Source organism: Rhinolophus hipposideros (assembly GCF_964194185.1).
Source record: "Rhinolophus hipposideros genome assembly, chromosome: 1".
In the NCBI taxonomy this organism is placed as follows: domain Eukaryota; kingdom Metazoa; phylum Chordata; class Mammalia; order Chiroptera; family Rhinolophidae; genus Rhinolophus; species Rhinolophus hipposideros.
Genome location: NC_138047.1, coordinates 74,084,898 through 74,105,971, shown reverse-complemented (window position 1 = coordinate 74,105,971; position 21,074 = coordinate 74,084,898). Strand labels below are relative to the sequence as shown.

The 21,074-nt window shown below is 39.6% G+C and overlaps 1 protein-coding gene across 3 annotated transcripts in view; it reads right to left on the bottom strand.

Moving 5' to 3' along the window:
* The window catches only part of DAPP1 (dual adaptor of phosphotyrosine and 3-phosphoinositides 1), a 52,657-nt gene extending 35,372 nt beyond the window's left edge, over positions 1 to 17,285 (bottom strand). Inside the window, exons 1-2 of one of the 3 annotated variants that reach the window (XM_081049303.1) lie at positions 16,907 to 17,114; positions 7,868 to 8,011 (exon numbers count right to left, since the gene is read on the bottom strand). In XM_081049303.1, the coding sequence (XP_080905429.1) occupies positions 7,868 to 8,011; positions 16,907 to 17,007 (245 nt within the window). In that variant the 5' untranslated portion in view covers positions 17,008 to 17,114. Of the gene's footprint in view, positions 1 to 7,867; positions 8,012 to 16,906 lie in introns of all 3 variants that reach the window. The other 2 variants (XM_081049305.1, XM_081049304.1) reach the window with 2 other exon arrangements.
* Positions 17,286 to 21,074: the final 3,789 nt, after the last annotated feature.

The window sequence follows — 21,074 nt, the reverse complement described above, 5'->3', positions numbered from 1 at the left end:
AGTACCCATCAGTTATTCGCATGAAACCATTGAGATCCTCAAAGCCATAACTTGCAATGTGTTCTCTGTGGCATGATTTTCTTGTTGCTCGAATATAATTTTTTATTACTTTTAATTTATTTCAGATAACAGAAAGCTAGGTACCAGGGGTAGTTGCTACTGCAAGGGACCACAGTCCAGAGCAGTGGAGAGGAAGGGGACACAGGCAATTACACAATGTCAATGACCTCAGTGAACGAAGGACTGTTAATGATGTGTGGAGAGTGTACAAGAACTTTACAGAAGAGCTCAGCTCTGGGAGCAAAGTGTGCTATTCTCAGGAGCCACGCTGCCATCCACTGTGACATCACCATGGTCGGAAATTTTAACTTGATCATAAATAAAAAGTAAACGGAAGACCATCTGTGGAAGGAAGTTTCTACATAGGTCTCCAGGCTATCGGTTTTCTAAATCTGCATTTCCTAATGTGTGTTTCTTTAGCATATTTCCTCTTTGGGGCAGAGATGCCTCCATCCTGTACTAGAAATGTATCTGCTAGCTGAAAGCGATGGCAATGAAAAACATTTTATAAGAAAATCCATTGAGTTATTTACCCACAAAGCAGCTTCATTCATTGAACTGATTCACAGACAAGTTCAAATCTCAATACAAAATGCTTCAAAGGGACTATTGGAATCTGAAACTAATATGATGTTTTGTGTCAGTTATACCTCAGCTTTAAAAAAAAAGACAATTGGAGGAATTAAAAGTGAAGCTATAAAAAAACTTCAGGCTTGGCTACAGCCCAAATTCTAATTCTTTTGATAGGTGAAATCTCCACAAGGCCACAAGTTCTAAATACCTTTTGCCAATAATTAATTTTTGAATGAACATTTCAGAATAAGATTCAGTTTGAGCCAATTGATCACGTATTTGAAGCAACAAAATTTGATGAACAAAATTCTAATATGTGAAGGATTTGGACATTCCTCTGGACTCTTTTCAATGAGCTCTGAAGTCTGTGTTTAAAGCATTTACAAAATTCTTCTGATAATTACAGCTTGAAGGCCGTTTTTACTAAGAAATTTTTATGGTAATCTTCTAAATAATAGCTATATACCATAAACACATAAAAATACATGAGCATAAAGTAAGAAGAATCACATTGTGCTCCAATTTGGAACATCTCAGTGAATGTTAATTTCTGGATGTCAGCTTGGGTGAGTCGATCTTGATGTCTGTTGGGTTTTGTGGAGTCCTGGGCTTGGGTAAACCTAGGACAGAGCCTGCCACACAGCCACCTACACTTCATGATGTCTATGGAGCAGGGAGGAGCCTCATTCCCCAAATAGCTCTTACACAAATGCCTAAACTTCCTCTTTTCATTGAGTTAAGCATTTCTTTCCCAGAAACTTATGATGAGTATGTCTTTCAGGGAAGTCACTAGAGATCCAAACATTACATATTCTTTGTAGGAATGTATCCACTTGTGTCCATGAAGAACTAAAGGTTGAAGATACAGTAGAGTGAAGTTGTCAGTGTCCCCACAATCAACCATCTCTACCTTCTATCATTCAGCTTTATAAATCTTTATTATTAAGCTTCAAATCTGTGCAAAGCATTGTGCAAGGCACTGTACGAGGCAGGTCAAAAGGGACAAAAATGGAAAAGCCTCAGGCTGGGCTTCAGAAAGTCATTAACCTAGTCAGGAGCATGAGACAAATACTTTGCAAACTATATACCAAAGAGTGAAGCACCCAGTTCCTTCCAGGAGGAAAAATCAAGACAGTTCCCTGAATGAGTCAAGATCTAAGTAGGCCCTGAAGAACGCATACGTTATTTTTTAAAGTGTGTATACTTTTTTCCGATTATAAAGTATATGTAGTAAAGATTAAAATGTATACATGACAAAAGAGAAAGTAAAAGTCTTTCACAGAAGAGGAATTATGTATTTCAAACAAACAGTCTTACTACCAATCAGAGAAATGCAAATTAAAACAACAATGTGCTATTTTCTTTATCCACCCGATTGGCTAAAAGAGTTAGACACTATTAAGTATTGGAGAATCTGGGGACAACAGATATTATCATCTACTGTTGGTAGGGGTATACGTTGAATTTAGCGTCTGTAGCGTAACTGAACATGCACAGGTAACCCGCGATTCCACTTCTTGCGTCTACCTAGTGGAACACTCACACACAAGCAGAAGGAAAGATGAACAAAGGTGTTTGTGGCAGACATGTTTGGGAGAGTAACAATTTGGAGCCATTTCAAATATCCAGTGACAGTGAGATGATAAATAAAGTTGAGTGCTCATAAGATGAGATTCTGTGAAAAGTTAACCAAAAGTGTTTGAAAAGGTGTGAAAGCATTTTGGGGTTGTCAAATAATGAGGTCAGGGAATTGGGCGCTACCAGCATGTGGTGAGGGGGTGCCAGGAATGCTTAACATCCTACAAAGAATGATGCAGTTCTGAACAACCAAGAATTGTCCTAGTCAGAATGCCAACTGCACCCCTACTGAGAAACGCTGAGGGCGTTGGATACACATATCAAACGTTGATAGATCCCAAAACATTAAGTTAGAGGAACTAACTGTAGTATGATACCACTTAGTTTTTTAAAATCACCCTTTCTCCCCCCAAACTTCACAACACATATATGTCTACATATAAAGATACACAAACGTGTAAAATAAAAGTCTGACAAAAATAGACACCAAACTCATAAATATGGTTTCCTTAATGGAAGGAACCAGGGTTGAGGGTGTTGCTAAAGAAGATTTCAGTTTGATCAAATTTTCCTCATGTAGCTCTTCTAATGAATCCAGTAACAAAATAGATTAATGTATTTGTTGGGTAACTAAAATTTGGGAAAAAAAAGAAAAGTGTTAATTGCATCCTTAATCCAACTTCCAGAGATAACCCTGTTAATAATTTGCTTTATTTTTTCATTTATTCAACTACAGTTTATTGAATGTTGGCATTGCCTCAGCACTTGGGTAAAGGAGAGAGGGGGAGGGAGGAAGGAGGAGAGAGAGAGAGAGAAGAAAAAAACAGGGCTACCATGCGTGTGCGCAACAGCGACTTTTTTTTCTATTTGAAGTCTGATGGGATTTGGAGTAAGAATTGTTCAGGGAGCTATTCCATCGAAGGGAATAACCAGAGCGAAGGACTAGAAACAAGAGAATGCCAGGTGTGCGTAGGATCAGAGCACTGCACAGTGGTGTGAGTAATTCAGGTGAGTGTGGAAGGGCAGTGATAAGGCCTGTTGCCGTGAAGCCATGAGATGGATGCTGTGTTGGGCGTGGCATTGGATCCCTACAGGTCCGCGGCTGCTGTTATAGAGGCTTTACCAGGCTCTTCTAACAGCTCATTGCATACAGTCCTAATCTCAAGGATCTAAATTTCCTGTAATTAGAACGGTGTTTAAAAATTTTTTATTTTGTTATTATGATTTTTAGGGAGAAGAGTCAGATTTTAAGGGGCTTGAAGCTAGTAAAATTGAAAGTCTCATTAAGAAATTTAATACAAAATTACAAAAAAATAAGAAAACCATAGTAATTTAGAATGAGAAATCACAAAAAAAATTACAAATTAAAACACCTGACGAAAACCACACACATCACAAATCTGAGAAAAATAACTTATGCTCATTTACTGTTTAACACACCCTATATTTTTCCCTCTGTATTTTTGGCTATATTGTCTTTGATTATCCCTTCAGATAATAATAATTTTATATAATTTTCTAGAGAGACAGTAATTCAATCTTTCACCTAGAATATTTAAAAACAATTATTGACAGTGTAGAAAAGTTATTTTCAGCTTTATTGGTAATGGAGTTTTTAAGATTGTTGGCAAATTTGGGGTCTTCTATGAAGTTTCTCTCAAATATGAGCTGTAAGATTCCAGGGCATGTTAAATGTTCGTGTACAGGGACTAATATTAAATACCCTTCGAGGTGACAAGATTTATTAACTACATCGCCAGGGTCTGTGCCAGGGAGGGGCCTTGATGATGAAACTTCATTGTCTTCAGAGTAAGCTCACCTCTGATGATTATACAAATCATATATGCTTTTTATTTTTTAAATTAAACAATTTAAAATGTTTAACATAATAAATAAAAGCCACACATAATCCCCCATCACCACCATCAACTTGGTTTATAATTCTTTTAATTTTTCTACAGCATGTGAATAAAATCTAAACCCCGACATGACTCTCATCCAAATGTTGCCTACATACTCGTAATGACGGGGACTCACTACTTTATAGGTCAACTCATTCCATGCTTCCATGATTGATGCCAGAAAACTCTTGCCTGCACTGAATTGCTATTTCCTGCTTTTAACTGGTGGTCGAAGGCTACTACCTAGAGTTAAACTTAAAAAAGAACATAAAATGATACTTAAATAGTCGAAAGCATTTAGAATGTACTCTCTTCTCTTTCTATTATCTTCAACTTCTCGTTTTGTGACAGGCTTTCAGTCTCCTTATCACCCAGAAGTGTTATTTGCTTTGAATACTTTCCAAATTTTTATCTATTTTAACACTAAGTTCTGACGTGCAGACTAAAGCCTCACGGGTCTCCCTTGTTCTAGCTGCTGGGTACACATTAAAGCAACCCAAGACTGCATTAGTTTACTGACAGTTCCATCATGCTACTGACTCACACTAAACCGACTGTTGGTGAAATCTCCCAAGTAACTCATTTTTCTCTGCTGCTCCATCCAGTCTCCCCAGCTGCATTAGAAGGGCGATGGTTTTAGAATTAAGTACAAAAAGAAACCTTTTTACTGATGGGTAATGCCAAGTGAAAAGGAATGCTAATAAGCAGCTATGCCCGTGAGAATTTGGGGGAGGAGAGGCCACGCCTTTATCTCCAGTCATGTCCTCATCTATCCACTCCTTGGACTTCTGCTTGTTAGCAATGTGACCTCATTCAAGTAGCAACCTCAGTTTTCTCATTTGTCAAGGTGACTAATAATAATACCTAGGAAGGAAAACCGCTTATTTTCATATGTTGGAACACAGTCTTCTTTTATAAACTTTTTATATGATTCTTTAACTTTTGCAGAAGAGAACAACATATAAGATTTGCTAAATATACATCTTATGAATATGCCAGACATTGTACTAGGTACTGAGAATAGTTTGGAATAAGGTTCATTTTCCTAAAACTTAAAAAAAAAAAAATCTTTTGGTCTCATTTTCCCTATAGAAATAAAAAAGAACAAGAAACTACTTTTAATAACAATACAGTCAAAGCAATGTTATATTCTCCTTTCCCCCCAGAGCCCACACATTGCCATTATTATGTCTCAAGTCCAACAGAGGCAACAGAGCAGAGACTCCTCAAGCTTCAAAAGAATATTTGCACTGGGTTTTTGAGACTATCAAACCCAGCAGTTGACCTTGAAGGAAACAGTGGTATTATCCCTTCCATGATACAGTAACAAATTAGGAAACACCCACGCACTAAAGAATTTTCATAGCTGCCTCTCAGTAAAGTACAGGAAATAAGCTCAACCACAGTGAAGGCAAAGTTATATCCAGAAAGCTGGTCCCCAAATTCAGCCTCTTCTCCTTTCTTTCCAGTGCCCCTTCATGCTAGAACCTTCTGGGAAATTGCCCCAGCATATTGGAACCTTCATAGATTCTTATTCCATCGAGTTTTACTGTCTTAATTTGCTGATACAAGTTTATATCTCATTTTGCACTGTACTTTAAAGGAGAGGCCTTTAAACTTTTTGAATTGTCTTATGGTATAAAATACATTTTTTCTCTCTCTGTCTCTGTTTTTCTCTCTGTATATAAATACACACACACATACACACACACACACACACACACACACACACACACCTATATTACAAACACACACAAAAAGCCAAAAAGCATTACTGTGTTTCCCCGGAAGTAAGACCTAACCGGACCATCAGCTCTAATGTGTCTTTTGGAGCAAAAATTAATATAAGATCTGGTCTTATTTTAATATAATGTAAGACCGGATCTAATAATATAATGTAATGTAATGTAATGTAATACAATACAATGCAATACAATACAATACAATATAATACAATACAATATAATACCGGGTCTTATATCAATATTTGCTCCAAAAAACGCATGAGAGCTGATGGTCCGGCTAGGTCTTATTTCCAGGGAAACACGTTATAGGAAACAACACTACTCTATATGTTACTTACTAATTTCTTTTCTATTTTTTTTATAAATATTGATTGTGACTCACTAAATTGACTTTAAGAACAGTAACAGTAATGGGTTGTACCTGGTGTTTAAAAACAATGCGAAATCTAGCTGCTCAGTGACCTGGGATATTGTTAACAATTTGCATTCTCATGTCCCCTACTACATATACCTGCCAAGTTATAATCTGTATTTGTTAACAGCCTCGTGTGATTGATCTGCAGTTTAAAGCTTCAGAAGCATGGAGGTGAAGGACTCTTGGTCCTAAGGAATTGAATTCATTTCAACAACCCTGATGGTGTGAGTTCACAGTGCATGGTATCTGAAGAGGAGGACAAAGAGGGCAAAGCAAAGTACTAAGTGGCTCTGCAGTACCAATGGGGAGGAAAAGAGAAGGATTTGCAGTCTAAGAGTGTCAGAAAATACCCAACAGTTGCCATCTTAGTGATATGCACAGTAAATGGTACAGAAGGGGACCTCACAGAGGGCCAGGATGATCAGGGTAAGTTTCACGGAGGAGGAAAATCACGCATTGGAGCTTGAAGAATAAATACAGGATTCATTAGGTAGTGAGAGAAAAAGGCATTCCATCAGGAGCATGGCATAAGTGAAGACACTGAGGCTGACATATGCATGGCATATTCAGGAAACAGAATGCTCAGCTGGAACAGAGGGTCTATGACAAGGAGTAATGCAAAATGATGCTTGAAGATCAGTGCATGTTGAAACATGCACCATGCATCCATTTAGATTATGTATGTATTGGTGAGAAAATTTCTAAGTAACCCATGTCTACAGATGATTCATGTATTTAATGACATATTTCTCTCCTTTCTGGCAAAAGGAAGTAACATAGAACCTGTAACATAGATTCCGTCCCATTAGAATTATAAAGAGGACATACATTTCAACCCAAAGCAAGAACAGAAGTTCCTGATTGTGTGAACGCAGCTAAAAGGCCCTGGAGTTGAAGCCAACAAAAGCATTCTTCTCTAGATAATTTTCTCTTTTTCTTCATTTTTGAAATTATTCTTCATTTTGCATGACACTGACACACTTTCTGAACTCTGTAGACCAAAGATGACAAATATATAGCATACGCGTGTGATGCCACTCTCCTTTTCTAAGGCCATGGATAAAGCTCATTGATCTGTCTTCTTTCTTGCTAAGTCTATACGCAGCCTCAGAATCCTTCTGAACACAGTGGTGATTGAACATAAGATGAATCTATTAGGCAATCCCAAGCTAAGGAATGTTAAATTGGGTTAATCTGTCCTTGAGTCATTCCATGGGATTGCTTAACGGCTGATTTCCTTCATGTTCATTGGTTTATAAAGTTGGTGCTAGATTCTTTGATTTTGTGAAAAATAAAATTTTTGGCCCTCTATGTCATCAAAAATCATGGATGTCATATTTGCTTCAAGAGTTGTCAGTGGTGCAATTTGCATTAGAGTCAGGCTGTAATGTATCTAAGATAAGATGGTGTTGTTCCTACATGCACATTAAGTCCCATATTTACAAATGTGGGCTTATCTTTCCATTGATCATAGCAGTGGACCCTGCCCAAATAGAGAGAACCAAGAAAAGGCTTTGCATAAGGTTTTGAATGTCCTGCTGAGGCCTCAGGCAGGCATAGTGTGATACATAGGGGAGGCTGAAAGAAAGACTCACCACAGTCTTTCCAATAAAGAGGTTTCTGTGATGAACCCAGCCTGTCTGTGGCTTTCCATATTGCCATTCTCAATTCCCACATGTGCTAATAGCAGAGCTAAATGGTGAGGCCAGCAGCTCCAGGCTTGAGGAGTGATGACATACCTGAGTGATGACAGAGGCAGAATAGTGAGTATCTGGTCAAACAATGAACTAAATGTGAGCCTCAGGTTTGTTTGTTTGTTTGTTTGGTAGGAGTCAAGGCTCAGCGAAAAGGAAACAGGAATGAAAGAAAGAAGAGAATATTGTGGGAGTTAGATACCAGTATAAACCTGTTCTTGAAGGAGTCTGAGGAATGATACAGTTCTGAAAGATGGAAACACACACACACACACACACACACACACACACACACACACACACACAAAGAGGGAGAGAGAGAGACACTCAGAGATTCAGAGACATAAAGTGGTACAGTCAGAAACACAAAAGTTAAGAGCTGTAGACAGAAAGAAAGAGACCAAAACTTGGAGACAGAGAAAGGCACACCAGCGCACACAGATAGCCAGACAGTGACAGGAACACAGGCACAGACCCAAACAGAGTGGTCCAGGACACAGAGGAAGAAGCCAAACAGAGAGAAGAACATAGATGCATAAAGAGAAACCCAAAGAGCCTGACGCAGAGGTAGATCAACCCATTCAGGGTTGTCAGAGACTTGGAGAGATGGAGGGGCAGAGCCACTGACTGGAGGGAGGAAGGGGAAGTTGCATCTCATTCTAGCAGAGGTCCTGTAGAGTCCCCAGCTCAGGCTGCACAGTGTAGAAAAAACTGCAAGACCCAAAGGGCATCACTACTGCCCCAGAGGTTGGGGCCAGGGAATGTTTGACTTGGACTGGGACCCAAAGCTCAAAGACTGACTAGAAAAAACATTTGTGGCTAGGAACTTGAGGAGGACTAGAATGGTTGCAAAGAGTCAAAACCAGAGGTTCTCTCAGGAGGGCTCATCTGAGTGGAATCAAACTTGACACTGTACTGACTCTGGGTACTCTTGCAGCCTATACTCATAAAAGGCTACTTCAGGGTAATTGTCTTCAGACTGCAGTTGCCACTGACGACTTACCATGGATGACTTACTATTGCGGGCTGGTTCAGGAGACAGAGTGGGCAACTTTCAGGAAGAGCTACAGCTATAGGAAAGAGCCCCAGACATTGGAGGATGTTAAAAAAAAAAAAAAAGAAAAAAGCCCAGACAGATCCTTGTTTTATTACTTCTCTCCTCTCTATTCCATTATTTAGATGATGCCTCCAAATAACATCATTTTTCCCCACCAATAAAAATTTTTGAGTATAAGGGGACTGAGTGAGTCACTGTTGGTGTAGTGCAGGGCTGAAGTCAGGAGCCTTGAGTTCTGGTCTTGGTTTTGACCTAACTTTGGACAATTCAAACATTTAGACATCTTCTCTTTGTCATGTGGTGGGCTTGGAAGGAGCAGACAAAGGTGAATAACCTACAGCCCGCCCTTCTCCTAAGAAGCTCACTGTCAAAGGGAGTTCACTGTACTTGGCCTAGAGCAGGTAGCCAAACCTTTTATTGCCTCAGTATTGATATCTGTAAAATTGTTCTAAGATTACGGAGGAATCAACCCAAAATGTAGACTCTACTGGTGGTGAGTCAGAACCACCAGTAGGAGCAGTCACATGACACCCAAGCAACTTTAGCAATATATAGTGATAAAGCAAACAAAGAATAAATTATAAGACATTTATAATATTAAAGTTTTTAAAATTTCTTTGTTGCCATTTTGGAAAACCATTCAAAAGCATTCAATAACCATACAATAACATTCTTATTGGCATGCGAATCACTTACTGTGCTTAGCTCAGTGGAATTACTGGCTCCTACCCCTGTTCCTTCCTTACTATTCCCAAGTCATCAGTCCACTTTCTTATTCACCAATCTGTAAATTCCTTTACTAATTAGTTTTCTTGGCTCTGGAGCCATTGCCACGTATCATCCTCAACTACCAGCTTAATCTACCTAGAAACAAAACATAATGACCATGTAATTCCATATTCCTATAAACGTTCAATGATTCCCTATTGTCAAATGGAGTCTGAACAAAGTCCAAACTCCTGATCTATTTAAGACCTTCTGGACTTTGGACCCACTGAAATATCCAAACTTTAATATAGGAAAACAGACTGGCCCAGGAAAGACCAGATCCAGAACCTGCTTTGAGACAAACAAGGAAGCAGATGATCAGAAAATATCCTACTAGAAAGCAAGAGCAAAATTATATATATGGTATGGCCACAGTTCAGTGTGTGTGTGTGTGTGTTTACAGAAAAGGATTTCCAATAGACTGGAGAGAAGTTGAACAATGTGTCATTTTGGTTGGTGGTACATGACAGATTTTTTGGTGATTTTCTTTATTTCCCAAACTTTCAATTATTAACACATACTACTATTATTTTCAACTATTTCTTATGAGTAATTTCAGATATATAGGAAAGTAGAAAAAAATAGTACAAATAATACTCCCATGTAAATAATATCCACATTTTAGGTAGAATAAATATTAACCTTTTGTCACATTTTCTTTATATATTGTTGGATGAACTTTTTTAAAGTAAATTACAGATATCATGGCACTTGAACCCTAAGTAATTCAGCGTGTGTTTCTAAAAATTTTTGAGTCTTACCTAACTATGCTTTTATCAAGACAGATTAAATTATTGCTCTTATGCTTTTTAAAATTCAAATATTTTTAAACAAAGAAGGTCTAACAACAGATAGGGGGCATGCACTAGTGGGCAGGGAGTCAGGGGACCATGGCCACAGAGAATTAGGAAGTGAACAAGCAACAAAGTCAGACTCAGGTAAGACTGTGCTGGTTTCAGACAGGTCCGTACCAGGGAGTAGAAGCCAGAGTGTGTGCGCTCAGAATAGGAATTTATTCTCTAGGGGAGTTAGTGGGAGCAAGAAATTAACCCAGGCTTTAAAAAAAAAAAAAAAAAAGTGAAGGGTATGGTAACAACACCAGACACTAAAAGAAGAAAGGCAGGTGGAAGCTTTCCCATGGAATGTGGCTGAAGGTAGGGACTCTCAGAGGTCAAGACCAGAAGCAAACTGAACGCTGATTAACCACTGGGTCTTAGAGACTGGGAGGGTCTGAGTCCAGGTGGGCGTTTTTTGTTTTCTGAATGCTCACGTGTCCTGCCACTTTCACCACTTGACTCATGCCATTTTCTCTTTAGAAAATGTCTTTTTTTCTGACTTCAACTGACCAAAATCCTGTTGGTTCCAAGGCCATCTTCTCCATGCCCAGTGATCGCTTTCTGCCTGCAATATGTGGTGCACTTTATCTAGATACCCTCAGCCCACTCTACCCTGCATTCTCCAACGATATGAATGTGTATTCTCTGTCCTCTATACTGTAAACTCCTCAAGGGGACAGCCATTTCGTCTTAATTTTCGTATCCCCTACACTGCATAATGTCATAAACAACAGATGGATCCGTGAACGAGTGGAAGAGTGAATGAATGAAACAAAGTGACCTCACGGAGTGTGGAGAACCTGTGGACAGATTTCTTCATGTAAGTAGAAGGAAGTCACCACCACCCAGAGAGGAACAGAAAACACAACAACTGAAGAGGAAATTCACTTGAGTCAAATAGAGATCAAACTGTATGCTAGTTACATATTCTCCTACAGCCACAAGAGACTCACCTTCCGTTTTTAGACTCCAAGACTACAAAATTGTGCACAGAAGAGGAACCAGTGTTATTGACCTACTTGCTCTCACAGATCTGTAAACAAGTTCCTTTAAACCTTTGACTTTACTATGCTTTTCTTAGCCTAGTCAATTTGTCTAGCTCCGAAAAATGAAATCTACACAAAATTCAATGAAGTTCTCATAATTAGCATATTGACCTGGTTTTGTGTTCATGTGCATTTGAAATATGTGAAGAATGTGAAATAATGTCTTTTCGTAATAAATTTATTGGTCATAGTAATCACAGAACTTTTCTTTTCCTCTCTCAGTTTCTGCTAGCACTAATATATAGTGCCAATATAAAAAGAGAGAAGTTTGATGGAAATTGGGAAATTACATTAGTGGACAGGCACGTGGGCTCTGGAGGAAAACTGGATTTGAAGGTTTTTGAGCACGTCAACTTGGGCATGTGATAAAAGCTCTGATCTTCCCTTTTTTTTTCTTTGAGTTTCATAACAATTTATGTATCTATTTATTTATTTTATTAGTTTCAGGTGTACAAAACAATGTAACAGTTAGACATTTATACCCCTCACAAGTGATAATCCCCCCTCCCCCAACCTGCTACCCCTCTGTCATCGAATATAGCTGTTACAGTTCCACTGACTCTATGCTCTATGCTGTGTTCCACATCCCTTGACTATATATATGTTAAATTATAGTGACATTCAATATTATTCAGCTTCAGCTTCGGGTGTACAGCGCCGTGGTCAGGCATCTCCACCGTCCATGACAGTTGGGGGAATATAATCTGTCCTTCACTTTTTTTCATCTGTAAATGGGACTGACATTAGTAAAAGGACTACCTTATAATGATGTATGAATTTAATAAGTCATACATGCAAAGGGCTTAAAATAGTGCCTGGTACATGGTGAGCATCCAGTAATTACTAATTGCCATGATGAGAACACATATATACACCTTCCTGAATCAGTGACAAGAACGTCAGGTTTGGGGCGCTCCCCTAGTCATGTCCCTCAGCTGCACCACTTACGTCAGTGACCTGGACAGTTCCCTCAACTTATTTGAAGTCATCCTCTTCATCTACGTGAATGGCATGGCACTAGCACAGAGTAGGTGAATGGCACGGCACTGACACAGAGTAGGGGTCAGTGTAGAATGACTATCGCACAGGAAAGCATCCTGGTTTGGTGGAATAAACACAGCCTGGAGACCCAGATTCACTGGGATGTCAGGCAGCCTGGTTGCTCTGCTAATGAGCCTGCTTGTATTTAAAGCTGGAATACCAGTAGCTTTTGAATACCAGAGCTAGTGTGTGCAAAATGTCTGCCTCATCATACCAACTCATTTTGGTTACTATCATTTATTTCTTGGGTTGGCAAATCATCACCTGAGGGCTAGTTCTCACCAGGACACGTGCTTTTGTATGGACTGAAAGCCAAGAATTGTTTTATGTTTTTAAATGGATGGTGGGAAAGAAAAGAATACTTTGTGACCCAGGACATTATGTAAAATTCAAATTCCAGAAATAGCATTTTATTTGAACAGCGTTGTTTTAGTGTTATCTCTAGCTGTTCTCACACAACGGCAGATGTGAGTCGTCTGGGCAGAGCTCATAAGGCCCGCAAAGCCTGAAATATTTATTACCTGGCTGTTGGCAAAAACAAGTTTGCTGATCCCTGATCTATTTTAACCTTCTCTTATATGTAAAGATTAAAGGGCAGAGAAATGAGAGGATTTTCTAATTATTTACTTAAATATGCAGAACTTAGAGTCTAGATTCTTGACACTGGCCAATGCAGCCAAACACCAACATTTTCTTATAACATTTGAGATTTGGGAAAGTATATTTAAAAAGAATAATTATTGTATTTCTCACCTGAGGGAATATGTCTGACTAGATAATCTGAAAATATCCTAAAATATTTGTATTTCACAGTATCCCTTTTGTGTCTGTAGTTATACAGTTTATGAAGGCTGACCCCTTTATAAACTAGATAACTGTTCCTACATTATGTCATGAGAGACTTTGTTATAGTCAAAGGATTTCTGGAATTTTAAATTATTAACTAGTTTGTTACTAGTTAATAGCAAACACTAGTTTGTTACTTAGGTGATGCCTCTAATATTCATTACTTTTTTCATTTCCTCATCACTTCATTTTGAAGGAAACAAAGAGCCTGACTGTTCCCAGCCTGCCTCTTGCTTCTCATGGGCCATTCTCCAAGCCCTTGGCCCTTCCTCCACCACTGTCCAGTCACTCCCAAGCCCATATCACCAAGGTATCAGTGAAGCTGAGCGACAAGTGCAGATGGTTTTGTCCCCTTGATGTTGGACACATTAATATATTTAAAATGAAAGAAAAAGAAATGTTTTTAGATTGACACTCTATAAAAGAGACACAAATCCATCTGAGTTACTTGATTCAAGCACTTCAGAAGGGAATAAGCCTGTGCTCGGAGCAAGTCATGTGTGTCCTAGACAGGCAAACAATGATTTGCTGCAGCTCAGGGTTAAATTTACAGAGCTTACATATTCTAGAGTCTGAGGAAAAAATAGGGACAGAAGAATAAAGGTGTATGCTATCTGTCTAATTTAACCACTACATTGTCTGTTTATAGCTATCAAAAATACAAACATAAGAATCTGCCGAATCAAATAACCTATTAAAATAATTTAAAAATTAAGTCATTAAAACCAGCTGCTTTTTATCTACCAAGCACATTAAATCACTTTGTTTTGTATGGAGCTTTCTAAAAATTAAATTAACCAGAAGTTTTGGTACCTAACCAGTGACTTAAGCTTGGAAGAAAGTTTCATTTATATTCAGAATTCTTCCAGAGACAACAGGTCATTTTCAAGTTTTCTCAGCTATTACCTATAAAAGGCAAAACAGTTATGTCCGGAGGAGTAAGTACTGGCTCAAGCTGATTATTCAATTTTCAGGAATTTTGCAAGTTGATTGTTAAACTCTTGGTAGCTTGACATTGCCCGTGGTAGGAGTATTTATATTAGGGAAATAGGCAGACTCCAGAAATCTGGGCTACCCCTCGCCCAGATGGATTACCAGCACACCCTTGAGTGTATTTAAATAAGCAGGCTCCTGAGGGTTCTTATCAGGGGAATGAACATGTTCTAAAATTGATTTATGGTGATGGTTGTACCACTATTTGAAGTTACTAAAAATTATTGAATTATATACTCGAAATGAGGGAGTCTTATGATCTCTAAAATATACCTCAATAAAATTTTCAAAAAAGTGCTCCCAGACCAACAAATAAAATGTCAACATTTATTAATGGCTTTCAGATTCAGGTACATATCCAACAAATGAAAAACAAAGCCACATGTACTCAGCGCTTCTGATGGATTTATATTCTATGCAGTGATTCTCAACCTTGGTCTCACTCTGGAATCACTTGGAAAGCTTAATAAAAAATGTGCACCCCCAAGACGCTGATGTCATTTGTCTGGCCTTTGCCCTGTGTAGGAATATTTAAAAACTCCTTGGGTGGTTCTAGTGTACAGGTTCTAGTGTACAGGTTGAGAATCACAACTAGGAAGTAATTTCACCGGATAATTGTAGCTTCCTTTCGTTACAGAAACCATCCTCAAATGTTTAATAAATTCCCAGGCCTTCTGAAATAGAGAAGTCTGGACATAAAAACACCTGTTTTGATTGTTTCTGGGTTGCATTGAACATCCATTCTTTGAACATGGAAGGGAAGACACAGATTTGTTTCCTTGTGGGTTTCACCTGTGGTCGTTTCCTGCCACGGGTATTATGGTGGGGAGAAGGTACGTGATCTAGCTCACGTCTTGTCATTAGAGTGCCAACGTACTCAAACACAGAGTCTAGACTCAAGGATTGTTGAATTAAAGGGCTGGAGTTGAATATCTTATTTGTGTCTCTTCTTCTTTGGGTCTTCCTACTGATCGTGGGGTAAGAATCTAGATCACGAAGCATGTAAAGAATTATAGTTTAATAATATATTAAGGTTCTAAGTTAAACCCAAGGGTTCAGCTTCAGTACCTGGACATTGTGACACCCATTTTGGGTGCTCACAGGGACATTTAATTTCTTTGGGGATTCAATCTAGAAGGATAGTGAATTTCCAAGATGGGGAAGTTGCTTTCTAGAAAACCTTAACTGTGAGATCTAACTTACCTTCTGAAGATAGTGTTTGATTCTGAGACCCCAAATTTAAAATCTAAAGACAGGACTTATTGAGAACTTTTACAATAATTCAACACAAAAGACACAATCTCCGCAGTCTTAATGCAGAGAGATTTCACCTAGTTTCAGTGTTTCTCTGGGTAAGAACACAAGCTTTGGCAGGTTGGAATCCCAGCTTTGTCATTTAATTGACCTGTGATGTAGGCATGGTACTCAACCCCTCTGGTGCTCATTTTCTTCCTCTGTAAGATGGAGATGAGAACAGTTCTTGTGTGATTGCACTGTTGTGAAGATTAGAGCTGTTTATTAAGACAAAAGGTGCAGGTGTGCCTCTCCGGAAGCAGAAGTGTCAAAACCAGCCTCGTCAGGATATTCCCAATGCTTTAGGGAAAAGGTTCAGTGTCCATAGGGAATTCCCTACCCCTCTCTTGTGTATATTTGTCTCTTTGATTAAATATCCTGATAAGTTGTCTCATCTTGTCTCTTATAGATGGGACTATGATTGAAGACTCCACCTACCCAAACTTATAACCTGTTTGAGGCAGAAATTGTGTCTTCTTTCTGACTCGTTAGTATTTAAAAGGCTCCACAGTGTCCCTGTAGACATGCATACACACAAGAGCTCACAAATTCGATGTCAGGAGAAAGAAAGGAAATGGGACATTGCTGCAGATACTTCCTCATTTTTTCTCTTTTGAAAAAGTCTCTCTCCTGTACAGGAGGGTAGGCTGTCTGTTTATCTTACCAACAACACAGTCCTCTTACGGTCAACAGCTTAGAGCTCAAAATTTTTAACACCAAGCACATGTATCCATAAACCAGATCAAAATCAAGAAGACTAAGCAACATCAACTCACACACCCCAATTCTGTCCCTAGTCTCAAAGAATGTCCAACATTTGATTTTTATCCCATTTCCTGCATCTACATGTTTTCACATCTGGAAAAAGAATATATACTTTTACATTGCAATTGACTCCAAACAGAAAGACATCTAATAGACAGAAATGAGTGAAGTGGAAGGGAGAGAAGATTGGGGCACAGAGTGCTAATGGTAATCATTAATCAAAGTGAGCATTTGGGAGAGCAGGGAGTTAATGTTTACCCAAGAAGCACTTTGAAATGGGGATCAGCTCTCTTACCCCAAGTCCTGGAGCAACTCTGCTTCTCCATCCAATCTGCTCCACAGATCTGAAGGATCTTGGGTGCTCATCTTCCCTTCTAGAGACTCTGCTCTGCCCATTCGCACTCCTCACGTCTGCGAAGCCCCTGTCAGGTGCTATGGGGAAGAGGCAGAGAGACCAGCTCTGCTGTTCCTTACACTCCTCCTCTGAGAGAGAAGCCAGCTGTGGCTGTGAGTCTCCAACCAGCAAGGAAGTGAAACTTGGTTACTCCTCCCACTGACACCAACCACCCTGGCCCCAAGGCATTTGCAGGAGTGTTCTGTCAGTCAGGAAGTATGCAAACTTAGGTAGCTACCTCTGAGGACACCCACACCTCATCACGCAACTGGCAGTTTCTGTCAAAGGAAATAAAAATGACCGCACTCCAACTGGGATTGGACTATTAATTCAAATTCTTTTCTTGAGATCAGATCACAGTTTCTCCTTAGTGCTATTAGCCTCTGGTTTGTAGAGAAGGGACGTGCATACACTCATTCATCCCTACCTTCCCTGTGTTTCTCTCTCTCTCTCTCTCTCTCTCTCTCTCTCTCACACACACACACACACACACACACACACACACACGAAACACTGGGGAAGCTACTATTTCAAGAACATCTTTAGAGTGGGTAAAGAAATCAGTCAAGCCACTAGCTTTGATCCTGAAGTCTAGTTTTTAGCACGTTCTCAATATTGTTGCTTCAATTACCCAAACTTTCCAACATTCCCTTGATGTTCAGGTTGGCATGATTGAGAGACAATTATTGTTTCCTCTGTAACAGAAGGATTAGGTGAGAAGTTAGGAAAAGTTGGAAGGGACCAGCCTGGTGCCAACTCCTGGGGCGGGTTAGGACGCCAGAGTCTTTGAATGCCACTTCCTTCCCTGGGCTTAATTCACAGCTGGTATTGCTTTATGTCCAGATTCGTGGGCAGAGAATTCCATCTGCCTGAATGTCCTGAAGGGAAATTGCCATAACTGAATTTTGGGGAACTGGGCAAAGTACAGAAATAAATGGATAAAGAACATGTGCTGTATAACTTGCTTCTCCCCGTGCCACCTGGGCACCCAGGGGCATTGGACTCACTTGGAGTTTATCAGAGCGCAGAATTTCGGGTTCGTTCCACCCCTTCTGAACCAGCACCAGCGTTTTGATCCAGATCCCCCAAGGTGACTCCCTGCACTTCCAAGTTTAAGGAGACTGCTTTATGGGACACCAAGACAGAAGGGTTCTTCCTAAAGGAACGGCTGATCTGTGCCTAACATCATCATTCTATCTTTCTTTAAGGTTCTTCCTTATTACCTCTGCATGTCAGTGATTTGTGAGACCTTGGCTTCCTCTGATGGCCAGGGAGAAATTCCTGAATGTCTAGAGACAGCCTGGGGGAGGCAGAACTCTGATAACACACACACTAACTGATTGCTTCTGAGCATTTAAAATTCTTTGGGCTACAGTTTGTTAGGATAGAGGTGCAGAATCCACTTGCACAAAGGCCGGGGAGGTGCTAAATGTGCCTATGGCAGAGATAGGGGACCAGCAAAGCAGCAGATTTCCTGTTCCCTTTTCTATAGCCCTTTGTTCAGTGTTTTAGTATCTATTTTGTTTCTGTTTTAGCAAATTCTGGTTTTTCTTTTTTTTAGCCTTCCCCACCCCCCCAGGAAAGTAGCAGCATTTACTAAGACGACCCTCTTCCCTTTTTCAGTCTTCTTGCCACTCTCCCTTTCTCATTTTGCTATCCCTTCTGTTGTTCTCTCCTGCAGTATCACTTTTCCATTTTGTCACTTATCCCATTTTCCCCAGGACCCTTCCCTCCCCTGTCATAGCCCTGTTCCACTAAATACACATTCAGCATTGTAGTGGTACCAGTTACACAGTGTTACTAGATGGGTTTCAACAAAATGCTGGTCATTTGTAAAAATATCTGGTAATATATTTTACATTAGAGGGTTTGGATGGTGTTTTTTTTTTTATTATAGAAATCACAACTTTTGCTTCCACACACCTTCCAAGCAAACGCAAGTTATATATTTAAAAAACACATAATTTGCTTCTTATTTATTTCAATAATCTGTTGTCAATAGTGCTGGTTCATAGCACTTAATTCTTTCCTTACTGGTATTGGACATAGAAATGGAAACAATCAAACTTGAACAATTTTAGAACATCTTACTCTTTGTTGGAAAATATTTTATTTATCAAAAGTGTTAGGCCTCTTTTGGAATGGTGATCACATTCAAATCATCAATTTTCTCATAAAGAGACTTCCAAGAGAGCTATTTCATCCAGATTTGAATTTCTTTATCAGAAGAATGGGCGTCTAACACTTGGGGCTCCACTAATGAGAACTTTTTAAAAAAGATTTTTATTAAAATATAGCTAACATACAATTTTTTATTAGTTTCAGGTGTATACAATAGTTACTTAACACTTATATACCTAAAGCAGTGATCACCATAAGTCCAGCAATCATCTGACACCTTACTATGATATCACATCTTTGACTATATTCCCTACGCTGTACATCACATCCCCATGACTTACTAGTTTTATACTTGGAGATTTGGACCACTTATTCTCCTTCACCTTTTCCCCTCTTTTTAGAATTTTCAATTACAGAGATTTGGCCATAAACATAGGGGGAGGGCTCAACACAGGAAAGATGGCACCTGCCTGCCGGTTGCATGGGACAAGGACCACACTCAAGGAAAATGGCAACTGTCCTCTAGCCCTTGTCTGAAGCCACACACTTCAGTCTGCCCCCATATGCCTCTGATGCCTCCTGAATCACCAACCTCTGCCAGAGCCTAGGGTGAATGCCTGCAAGTGAGTGAGTCTGTGTGTGGGCCCTTAAGAGGATTTCTGGGTTTCTCACTGCATTTTGTCCCACCAAGACAGTCAGAATTGCCACTATTTTTCAAGCCAGATATTGTGGGGGCTCCTCTTCCCAGACCAGTACTCTGAGCTGGGGCTCCTGGTGTGGAGCTGAGTTCCCTTGCTCTTCTGTGGCTAACCTCTATGGCCGAGATATCCCTCCCAATTGTCATCCACCACATGGAGGTTTGGGACTAGCCTGTTTTGCATCTCTACCTCTCCTACTCATTTGGATGTGGCTTCTTTTTTATAACCTTAATTATAAATCTTCTGTTCAGCTAGACTTTAGATGGTTCTCCAGGTTGATTATTCCATAATTTAGTTGTAATTTTGATATGTTGAGATTTTTGATGTGATGGGATGAGGCAAGCACAACATTTACTACTCTACTATCTTGGAGCCCTCCTCTTGCTTATGTTGAGAAAATATTTCATAAAGGTAAATTTCGGTCATTGAGAAATACAAGATAGCCAAATGGAGATGTCAACCAGGCAGATCAATCTCCAAGCAGTGAGGAAAAGGAACTCTGTGGGCCGGATCTGGTTACATAGATTTCATGCCTCTGCTATACCTGGCCCCACTGTTCTGGCTGTTTTTCTCACCATGGCTCATGGGTATCATTCTACTTGCCTTTGGCCAATTTTTTTTTTTTTTTTGTCAACCCAATTAGGCCACACAGTGTACTGACCAACTTTTGAAATCTGACTTGTGTTTTGGTTTCTACTCTGCTCTCTGCTGCTGCATGTGGAATCCCATTACATCTGCTTCCAGATTCCTCACTATTTCATGGGCCTGCACCATGCAACCTTGGTGCATGTTCTGTCTATGTGGGTGTCATGGTTCCTTCCTGATCGCCAGCGTTTCTTAGGATAGCTGCTCAATCTGATATGTACAGTCCTTATCTCTACAGAGATATCTCCAGATCTCTGTCTCTGCATGGCTCATTCTTTTCTGAAGATGTGCAGTGAGGGGGGGGAAAGTCGTTCCAGCATTGCACTGGCTGGAGATGACCTATTTCTCGAAGTTGGTGAGTTATAGCCATGTCTAGACAGCCTTAACATGGGTACCACCAGGGAACTGGATAAGGTTAGGTTTGAGAGTAGCAGACGACCTTTCAATGCTTCTTTGTATTGTTTCTATGTCTTCTAAATTATAAAATGTCACTCTGATAATTAGGAGGTATGGAATAGAAAATGTATTTTAAAAAAACTGGAGAAGAGTTCTTAGTCACATAATATTAAGCCAGAGGCCGGATAGTACAGGAAGGAGGGGGAGGG